At 38.7% G+C, this 11346-nt stretch overlaps 1 protein-coding gene across 1 annotated transcript in view; it reads right to left on the reverse strand.

The window, feature by feature from the left end:
* The window catches only part of LOC101747131 (phosphopentomutase), a 15262-nt gene extending 4303 nt beyond the window's left edge, over nt 1–10959 (reverse strand). The window contains exons 1-8 of the mRNA XM_004929380.5: nt 10665–10959; nt 10232–10399; nt 8830–8921; nt 6296–6541; nt 5261–5483; nt 3770–3954; nt 2034–2239; nt 1552–1673 (exon numbers count right to left, since the gene is read on the reverse strand). Coding sequence (XP_004929437.1) covers nt 1552–1673; nt 2034–2239; nt 3770–3954; nt 5261–5483; nt 6296–6541; nt 8830–8921; nt 10232–10399; nt 10665–10733 — 1311 coding nt within the window. The 5' untranslated portion in view covers nt 10734–10959. The remainder of the gene's footprint in view (nt 1–1551; nt 1674–2033; nt 2240–3769; nt 3955–5260; nt 5484–6295; nt 6542–8829; nt 8922–10231; nt 10400–10664) is intronic.
* Between the last annotated feature and the right edge of the window lie 387 nt (nt 10960–11346).

Below are 11346 nucleotides of genomic sequence, written 5' to 3' on the forward strand. Positions count from 1 at the left end.
AGTTTTAGTATATTATCTACTAGCGACCCGCCCTCGCTTCGCTTCGGAAACTGTTATTTATCATTGATTTCTCCACTATTTAATAGATGTTATTATATGTACATATAAACCTTCCTCTTCAAATCACTCTATCTATTAAAAAAAACCGCATCAAAATCCGTTGCGTAGTTTGAAAGATTTAAGCATACATAAGGACAGATATAGGACGACTTTGTTTTATACTATGTATTAATGCTGTTTGTACCCAGTTAGGTACTAATGACTTTTTGGCGGGAACGCGAGGAGTGAAGTTGTGTGATTTGTTTTATTTTGTCTATTTAGTGTTTCTTCAGGTTTAAATGTGTTATAACGGTGGTTTATTAACCGTTTAATATCTGTGAAATTGCACAAATGTGGGAAAATGAAACAAAGCCGCTGGACGTAGCTTCTCGGGATCCTCCAAAAAGTCCACTGAAAAAATCTCAGTAAATGACCAAAATTTTACTGATATTATGTTTCATCCAATATCATCTCTTTTCATTTAGTTTCATCCCAGTTAATTAATGTCTCAAATTAATCCTCTGCATTTCATTTCATTTCACTCCATATTATCATTTTTCATAAAAATAAGAATAAAATAAAAATAAGACATGACCTAAAGGTCTTAGTTACCAGGTCATAAAATCCCTTAAAAAAATTTAGTTACTAATGACTTTTTGGCGGGAACGCGAGGAGTGAAGTTGTGGGATTCGTTTTATTTTGTCTATTCAGTATTTCTTCAGGTTTAAATGGGTAATAACGGTGGTTTATTAACTACTAGCTTTTGCCCGCGACACCGTCCGCGTGGAATAGTTACTTTGGCATAACGCAAAATTTTACCCCCCACTTCATTTGCGTAGAAAGCGAAAACATTTTTGAATTATAATATAATGTTAAGGAGCTATTTAAACCCCTATTTTGAAACATTATTTATTGGTGCTCCACTTGTATTGGCCTAATTGTGATGTTATATCGCCTTTCTCAATAAATGGGCACTGACAAATGGAATAACACTGAACAAAATTTTCAAATCGGACCAGTTCCTAGATTAGCGCGTTCAAACACACAAACTCTTCAGCTTTATAATATTAGTATAGAAGTATAGATTTAGTATCTGTGAAAGTGCACAAATGTGGGAAAATGAAACAAAGCAGCTGAACGTAGCTTCTCGGGGTACTCCACAAAAAGTCCACTAAGACTTTTTCTCAGTAAATGACCAACATTTTACTGAGATTATATTTCATCACATATCATCTCATTTGTAAATTTCATTTGTTTTTAATCATTTATGTTATGTCGCGATTAGTTGCCTTCGTTTTTTATTATTCATAAACTGTAAATAATGAAAACTGTGAATTATAAAAATCTTATTACTTGACGCCGTCTAATGCAGAAGCCGTCAGCGACGCTGACGTCATTCTGTTTAGTTGTTGTCATTGCCTTCCATAATGACAGAAAATAAGACTCACTTTTCCAAACAAATAGTAATGTTGCGCCGATATATATAATACATTTATACTATACTATACTTACTTGCACCGCGGCCGAGACGCCATCTTTGTCTGGTACGCGCACATCGCACATGTAGCCCAGGGCCTCCTCGAAGGCGAACACCGGAATCTTGTTCTGCTGTACCAGCAGCAGGGAGCAATTACCTGCGGATTCCATTTAGTTTTTATTATTTTTTTATTGCTTAGATGGGTGGACGAGCTCACAGCCCACCTGGTGTTAATTGGTTACTGGAGCTCATAGACATCTACAACGTAAATGCGCCACCCACCTTGAGATATAAGCAGTTTGGTGGTACCTACCCGCGCGGACTCTCAAGAGGTCCTACCACCAGTAATTACGCTAATTATAATTTTGCGGGTTTGATTTTTATTACACGATGTTATTCCTTCACCGTGAAAGTCAATCGTGAACATTTGTTGAGTACGTATTTCATTAGAAAAATTGGTACCCACCTGCGGGATTCGAACACCGGTGCATCGCTAGATACGAAAAAACCAGCTCACCCATCCACTTGAAGCCGGTGAGTGTCTCCACAAACTGTCCCTTCCCGTCGACGATGGCGCGCAGCATCTTCGAGCTGACGATGCTGGCGATCACGTACAGGTCCTCGGCATTCGCAGACGGGTCCTTCTTGTAGTGCTGCGTCAGCAGCCACCAGCCCAGCAGTGCGCCCATCTCATTCCCACTGAACACCTTCCAGGATTTCGAACTGAAGAAAACGTATGAAGTGATTAAAAACAATTGTGTAATGCTTTTTTTCTATCTAAGCTGGAAACCTTAGCGGGCTATGTCAGCGTCACCGAGCAAGTAGGTAAGCTCAAAGGGCTCTAACCTAACGACTACCTAGCACTAGCACTAGTCCTAATAAAAGAAGTGCTTCGCAGAATCTGTCACCAGATCAGAAACGCGACCCACTGAGAAGATCCGGCGAGAAACTCAGTGGGCTGTGTCTGTGGGTTAATTTACTCGCCGGCCCCTTCGTCGCAAGTGACGGGTTCGGCGAGGACGGTGGCCGGTGCTTGAGGTACCTAAAAGCATCGTCAGTGGATCTGGAGGATCCGAAATGACGTGTTTAGGGCGACGTGTGTAGTGCATACACGAATATAAACTAATGAAACCAAATGATTGTGGGCGCCATCTGGTGTCTAGCTACAGAACTACGCAAGGCGACATCGGCGCTGTGAAGTGTGACAAAGCACCGAAGCGTTTAGTAAAACTAGTGGTCGCCTGGTAGTCGAATTTCGACTATAATTAATTAAAATTATAAGTTTGTACACTATTAAGATTTTATTATCAAAGACAAATACTTCTATCATATTTACAGATTTCGCCAAGACTACACTTTAGACAAATATTAATAAAGACAAACAATATTTAATCTATTTTTTTAAGGGATTTTATGACCTGGTAACTAAGACCTTTAAGTCATGTCTTATTTTAATTTATTTTCTTATTTTTATGAAAAATGATGAAATAAAATGAAGATGAATAATTTGAGACATCAATCAACTGGCATGAAATCAAATGAAATGAGATGAGATGATATGGGATGAAATATAATCTCAGTAAAATGGTGGTCATCTACTGAGACTTTTTCATTGGACTTTTTGGAGGATTCCGAGAAGTTACGTCCAGCGGCTTTGTTTCATTTTCCCACATTTGTGCACTTACACAGATTATAAACAGTTAATAAACCACAGTTATTACACATTAACACCTGAAGAAACACTAAATAGACAAAATAAAACAAATCACACAACTTCACTCCTCGCGTTCCCGCCAAAAAGTCCATATTTAATCTATTCTCAATTTGACCACAGACTATAAGCAATAAGAAAAGTTTGACAATAAGCAAATAGTTTGCATGCGTGTATGTGTCAAATATATGGTAGTGTGTGTAATGTTTTTTTTATTGAATATACTTTTTATGCATAATTTAAAAAAATATTATCATTCTGCACTCCTTCTCTATATTATCTATAAGTGTGGGAAATTTCATACTCATCCGTCCGCGCAGTTTTCGTAAAAAGGGATACAAAGTTTTTGCTTAACGTATTAATATATAGATATGGTATCGAGTAAACGTTCGGAAACGCTCGGCTGCGTCTTAGGAGAGTTGTGAGAGATTTTCAAACGTTCAGATTCCCTAGCGTGTACGTGAACAGCTTCCGACTGACGACTTCACGATTGTTCTGCGACTGAAAACAACTAACGATGAGGAAGCAAGACCTCAACGCACCTGTCGTCGAACTCAGCCACCGCCAGCCGGTCAGCGTCAGGGTCGTTGACCAGCACCAAGCTGACGCCTCGTTGCTCGGCCTCTTGCTTGCTCAATGCCAGACACTCTGACTCCTCGGGATTCGGGAATGTCACTGTCGGGAAATCTGGATCCGGGTCTTGTTGTTGCTTGACGCTGATCGGTGCCTGACGAATAAGATGACATTGTTGTTGTTGCAGACGTTTTTGACTTATAAGAGCATTGACTTATACAAATGTATAAAAGTTAAATAATCATCACCCTCCGTATTCGCCAGACCTTGCTCCAACGGACTACAATTTTTTTTTCGTGATTTGAACTATTTTCTACGTGTTAAAAGTTTTCTTTCTAGGAAGCAGTGCAATATGCTTTCTCACAGTTTATAGAATCTAGATCACCAGAGTTCCATCGCAAAGGCATAAATGATCTTCCTATTAGATGGCAGCAATGTATAGATAATAATGTTAGATATTTTTATTCAATAAATATGTTAAATGAAGAAAAAAAATGAATTACAATTTTTCAGTAGAAATCGGCAATTTCATACTTTAGCCCCTTATATAAATCATTTGTACATAACGCGTGCTAAATTGTCGTATGAGCGCGTTATACGAGAATACTCCTACAACGCGGAACCAGTCCATCGTGTTATAGCGGGGATTATTATAATTGGTTGATTTGAAATTGACGGATTTCTCGAGATGGTTTTTTATATGAGCGAACAAGCTTACGACTTATAACGGTTCCCATAGAGATCTCAACGTGGTCGCCACTACCCATGTTGAGACATGAGTCGCAATTCTATTGTATAATAAATATCCACTTTGTCTATTATAAATATAAGCGACTGGAACGCTTGCCTGCTTCGCGCCATTAATAGGCAAGTTTGTGGTTCGTCTTTAGTAATTCTCTTTTCATGTCAAATATTGTATTTTGATTTTAAACCACTTTCCTTTAAGGACTACCATTAAATTCTGATATATATCTTACGACTGCGACCCGAAGTGCGGCTATACCTAGTTCTAGCCGGCTAAAACTAGGTGTAGCCGCACTTCGGTGTTTAAACCACCTAGGTTCACCTACCCACCTAGGATTTTTTTTTATTGCCTTTGTAGGCAGACGAGCATACGGCCCACCTGATGGTGAGTGGTTACCGTCGCCCATGGACTTCAGCAATGCCAGGGGCAGAGCCAAGCCGCTGCCTACCGTGACAGATTTGTTCACGGCTAATATTAGGTGTAGCCGATTTCCTTAGCCGATAGCCTTCTTTATGCTGGCTACAACTAGATGTAGCCAATCAGCCTTGAGATATGAGTTCTAAGGTCTCAATTATTACAGTACAACGGCTGCCCCACCCTTCAAACCGAAACGCATTACTGCTTCACGGCAGAAATAGGCGGAGTGGTGGTACCCACCCGCGCGGACTCACAATCCGTCCTACACCCAGTAAAGTGATATTATATTGTAAGATACCTTCAATCCGGCCGTTTTGAAAGCCTTCAAGACATATTCGTAGCCGACGCCGTGCATCGCGCTGTACACAACATCGATGGCGGCTCTCTTGTTCGTCTCCAGCACGTCCTCGTGAAGGCTGTCCCGGATGTACGCCATGTACCTATCCGTCACTTCCGTTGTGCAGTCCCGGACTAATTCGTGAGCTCTGACTTCGGTTATATCCCAATGATCGTCTGGTATGCTGTTAATAACCTCAGTATTACACATAACGGAATAGAGAAGGCGTCGTAAAAAGATTTGATTGGGAGAGGATATGCTAGAGAGGTAATGTATGATAGACTTGAATAGAAAAAAATACATGCTGTAAAGACTCCACATAGTGGGATAAGACCCGGAATAAGAATGTCTGAATGAATATAAGGGTCCGTTCACACACAAGAGCGCGCAATCGGAGCCGGTCGGCTCTTCTTATTATTTCACACGCAACGCGTTCAAGCATTCTGAATGAAAAAAAGTGCACATGCAAAAATAAACTTTACTACAATTACGCAAAACTCTGTTTCTAACGTGATAAAAATCTGCTCTCCTCTCCGAGCAGGACTGTGTGAACGGACCTTAGGACTGCACAGATCGTGTAGCAGTTTTACGATAAATCGGACACATGAAACAATTTATGTGACCCCCAAATGACCGGGGCGTGTATGCGCGTAGCAGAAAATAGTATTGAATAACAGCTGCCCATCTTCATGTAATAAAAATCAAACCCGCAAGATTATAATTTGCGTCATTACAGTGGTAGGACTTCTTGGGAGTCCGCGCGGGTAGGTACTACCACCCTGACTATTTCTGCCGTGAAGCAGTAATGCGTTTCGGTTTGAAGGATGGGGCAGCCGTTGTAACTACACTTGACACCTTAGAACTCATATCTCAAGGTGGGTTGCGCATTTGCGATGTGGATGTCTATGGGCTCCAGTAACCACTTAACACCAGGTGGGCTGTGAGCACGTCTACCCGCCTAAGCAATAAAAAAATATATACAAGCACAAAACTCACTCCAAGCACTGCAATATCTCATCCAGTATGTTGTCGTCATGAGGCGATATAATTTGCGAACCGTTCGACCAATAAACTTTGTATCCGTTGTCCTCCTTCGGGTTGTGGGAGGCCGTCACCATGACACCGGCGGCAGCGCCGTACATTATTGTGCCAAACGACACGAGTGGTGTCGGACAAACCATTGAAAATAAATGGACCGGTATTGATGAAGATATGAACACCTTCGTTGTGAGTTCCGCGAATCTGAAATGAATAGGCGCTCATTTTTTTTTTGTTTACCCACAAAAATACGTAATACAGACATAATCACCCCCTTTAAGCCACCCCAATAAAGAAACGAATCTAAAATGGCGGCGGCGATCATGCGCTCTCACTCTAAACTATTGCTGTCTTTAGTCGCACACGACGCGTACTGCATGCAAAAAAAATTTCAGTTCTGACTGGTAAATAATATCACTCACAAACAAGGAAAAGTCCTTCACAGTGATGCACCCGAAATCGTGTATAACGTTATTAAATACTTTGAAGAGGAAAATAATCTCGAGAAATAAAATAAAATAAACAAAAAATAAAGAAAATAAATTCAAATTTTTTTTTTATGTCTTTTTACAATAAACAACTTTTTCTTTTTATCTTTCTTTTTATTTGTTGACTCTACCATCTGTCAGTGCAGGTACATAGACCCCATTTTCGGTTCGTTTATTTATTGGCGCGGCTTATTATACCTTTGGTAGGACAAGATCCCGATAGCTGAAATCGCATCCTTTCAAACGGTGTGCTTAGTGTGAGTATTTAACGTTCTCGATGGCGTAAAAGCTAACGCAAATTTGTATGCAGTTTGCCCTAAGCCCGTCATTAGGGATCTTCCCGATCCATTAACGGTGCTTTTAGGTACCTCAAGCACCGGTCACCGTCCTCGCTGAACCCATCGCTTGCGAAGAAGGGCTTGACGAGTAAAATAACCCATAGACAGCCCACTGAGTTTCTCGCCGGATCTTCTCAGTGGGTCACCTTTCCGATCCGGTGGTAGATTCTGCGAAGCACTGCTCTTGCTAGGGCCAGTGTTAGCAACACTCCGCCTTGAGCCCCGTGAGGTCACTTGCACATCAAGGAGAAGCTGAAATAACCTCTCAAGGTTATGAGCATAGGTAAAAAAATGCAGTTGGAACAACGTCCCTAGCCGCAAACGTAGGCAAACATTCCAACTCCATACAAATTTGAATTAACTTTTACACTAACGAGAACGTTAAAAAACTCGCCCTAAGCACGCGGTTCGTGTTATTATTAATACCCGTCCGTTGGCGTTTTGACCCCCAGAGACGATCTGTGACATCTCGATAAACACCAGATAAGTTACGATAAACATTTGAATGAATCTATGGAAACATGATATCGTGCTGCGAATTGTTTTTAATTAACACATGCTTCTCGCGACAGTCGTGAATAAACATATATACGCAAAGTTATTGTATGTATAGACTGGTATTCTGTGACCACTCAAACTGTAATTCAATCTGGAAATCGCAAAATGTGGTCATAGTCTCCTCATTGGAAGCATATTCCTAAGAAATTGAGATGTAAATGTAACAGCTTTTACGATTTAATCTCTTGTTTTTATCGTCATATTGTTTTAGAGGTCAAGACAACCATCGTCCATGACCACGAAAACTGTACAGCATTCCAAACGTCAGGAATATTATGCTGTATTTTACTATGAGCTGTCGCTGTCGCAAGCCGTTCATATTGTCGGCAAGCTTGGTAAGTGCTTAGTAGCAAGCGGATTGTAGTACAAATCTACCAATTAAAAAAAGTCGAACGAGATAGAAGTCTCTATGCCACTACCTAGGCTGATGGTTTTGAGAGACCATATCAGCGTTACCGGGCGAGAAGGTATGCTCAAGAGGCTCAAACCTAGCGTTGCTAACACGAACCATAGCAAGAGCCGTGCTTCGCAGAATCTACTACCGGATCGGAAACGCGACCCATTGAGAAGATCCGGCGAGAAACTCAGTGGGCTGTGTCTATGGGTTAATTTACTCGCCGAGCCCTTTGTCGCAAGCAACGGGTTCGATGAGAGCGAAGACCGGTACTTGGGGTACCTAAAAGCGCCGTTAGAGGATCGGGAGGATGCGAAATGACGTATTTTGGGCGACGTCGACTGTTTACTATTGGGTCCGCAGGGCCGGCTTTGTAGTTACCGGCGGCCACGATGAGAGGGTTCTCGTGTCGTGCCGCTGTATCGAAATGGATTATTTAGTGGACAGGTTTTAATGACATACAATAATTCGCCAGCTTTTCATATAAAGATCACGACTTCGTCATGAAAAACCAACGACAAAAGAAAAAATATTTAACAACCAGTGATCTGGCACTAATGTAACTATGTTCATTGCAGTGGTAATCCCTTTATATTTGTGGATATGTAGTTTCATATCAATGGAGCTAATGGTTCTAGAGATTTAGATGAACACATATATTTGGACATACAAATTCTTTTATATATAATATTTATATAGATGTTTTTATTTTACCTTTTACTCTGATGTCTTCCATCAAATCCAACCACGATTCCATTTTTTATTTGCGCATTATTGGATACCTTTTGTATATATGAACATATTCCCTGGATGAGAAAAAAACATCAATAACTATAAATGTCAGAAATGTTTGTTATTACCAAAATCAAAAAATAATTTCATTTGAACAAACCCCATCAAGCTATTGGGGCCAGCAACTTTTTATATTGCATATAAAATTATATTATATTGATTAGTTGGGTGAATGAACTCATGGACCACCTGATGTTAACACATTAACCTCTAAATATCATGCATGCATGTACATTTTATAGATTTTTGTAACACTTTATTTTTGTCCTAATTATTCCTTAATAAAAAAGAGTGGTACATTTTCCTAAGGAAATTTGTAAGCAGCCCTAATGGCTTGCTTCAATGTCCTGATAAGTTGCAAGTGAGAGTGTAAAAGTGTAGGAGGAATAATTTTGATGAAAAAAATATATGCACAGTCAATTCAATCTTAGTCTAATTAAATATACATTTTCATTCAATTCCTCCAGTCAGCATCAGTTTCTTTGTTATATACATATAATGTTCAGTGTCTGAATGTACTTTCATTCGTCTGAATTTTCAGTTCCCAGTCCCATATCCCAGAAGAAAATCCTATTTTTCATTGAATATTACTTATATTAATTTGTTTCACACCTGGTCCTCATGCCAGTTTGTGGTTACTGAAGTCTTGATACCATAATATGAGTCTCAACACCCAGCATGATACTTGCAGAGATTCTCTTTTCAGTTTAATTAGAATGTCGCGAAACACAAATTTTGTTTTCAATCATTGGTAACATTTTTTATCAACTTTAAAGGCATTGTGAGAAAACTTATAAAAACTAGTTTCATTGACACAATTGTGTTATTGTGCAATGGATTATGCAAGGGCTTATTTTTATTACATAACTAGCTGACCTGGCAGACTTCATAGTGCCTCAATCGATAAATAAAAGATCTAAACTCCAAAAAATAAACTTAAAACAAACGAAAGAATCCGTCCGACAGGGGACACATCAAAGGGAAAACAAAATTGTTATTTTTATTTAATTCTGAGCATTTTCATATTTGTCTACCTTTTGAACCTTCTCTGGACTTCCACAAATAATACAAGACCATAATTAGCCAAATCGGTCCAGCTATTCTCAAGTTTTAGCAAGACTAACGAACAGCAATTCATTTGTATATATATAGATAATAATAATAATAACATGATTATCATCTGACAAGAGGCTAAAGAATAATCATTTTTCAATTACTCTTTGCAAAGTTCAAAGACTTGTTCCCATTCCAAGTTAACTAGAAGAACTAATTACTACTTTAAGTGATTTATCAGAAAATCTATTACAGTTTAATAATATCATACTTGAGCAGTCTGTAAAACCACAACATCATTCATACACGTGTATCCAGCACCCATTCGTCCACGTAGACCAGCCGTGCCAAACTTTTGGCGATGTAGCATCGTCTTCTTTAATTTCTCCCATCTTGAATTTTTAATATCATCCAATACTTCTTGACGTGTTGTGGGATTCTAAATTAATAAAAAATAGAAGTCTATAATCTGTAATTTTTTTTCCTAGAATTATAATATTGTCTTAGGCCTAAAACTATAATGCTGTTAAATAAAAAATACAATTATTAAATTTTATGAAACCATAATTTTTATAAATACATGAATAATTAAAAATATCGGGGTTAATTTTATTTCAGAAATGTTACAATACACGAGAAAGATCTAGTTCATTTGCCGAAGTCATTCAAGGACGCTCTGTTTTAAAGCAGACAATCCGGTTTACCTTATCGTGTTTCAGCCAGGCATTAACTGCTGCATCTAATTTAACGTCTCCACTATTACACACACTCATTTTAAAGTTAAAAATCAATTTCAATCGCTTTAGGAATCTTTTGGAATGTTGGTACTATATTACTACTGAAATCTTCAGTTACAGTTATATAGCAAATTAACGACTGGGCAACTTGAATAAGACAACTACACTTCTCTTGGTACTCAATTTAACTGATAAATTAACGTTTGATACGAAATAAATTTCATCATTCCTCATCATTCTCAATTTAGTTGATTTCAAGAAATCAGCTGTCAAGTGTCATTTTTCAAGTTTAGTACTAATATTCCAATATAGCCATTATTTCGTTGGCATACGGTGCTAAATCATATAAAAGTTTCAGTCGCTTTTTGAACATTTGACATTCAATTGTACAACATTTATGAGTTATACACTCCCAAGCACGCAGATTTTTATTGTAAATTGAAATTTACTTTTATCAGTACCTATCTCTAAAATTATTCGTCTTGTGGTTACAAAATAATTGCATACCCTATTAAAATATCGACGTAAATTTGTAAATCTATCATGTCGTACGGTCTAATGGACGCGTTTAGTAGGTTGTTAGAGGGGGCTATTTCAATACAACTGAATCTTCAACAATATCTTCAAATCCTAAAACTAATTGGGCGAG

Source organism: Bombyx mori, chromosome 12 (assembly GCF_030269925.1).
Source record: "Bombyx mori chromosome 12, ASM3026992v2".
NCBI classification, from domain to species: Eukaryota; Metazoa; Arthropoda; class Insecta; order Lepidoptera; family Bombycidae; genus Bombyx; species Bombyx mori.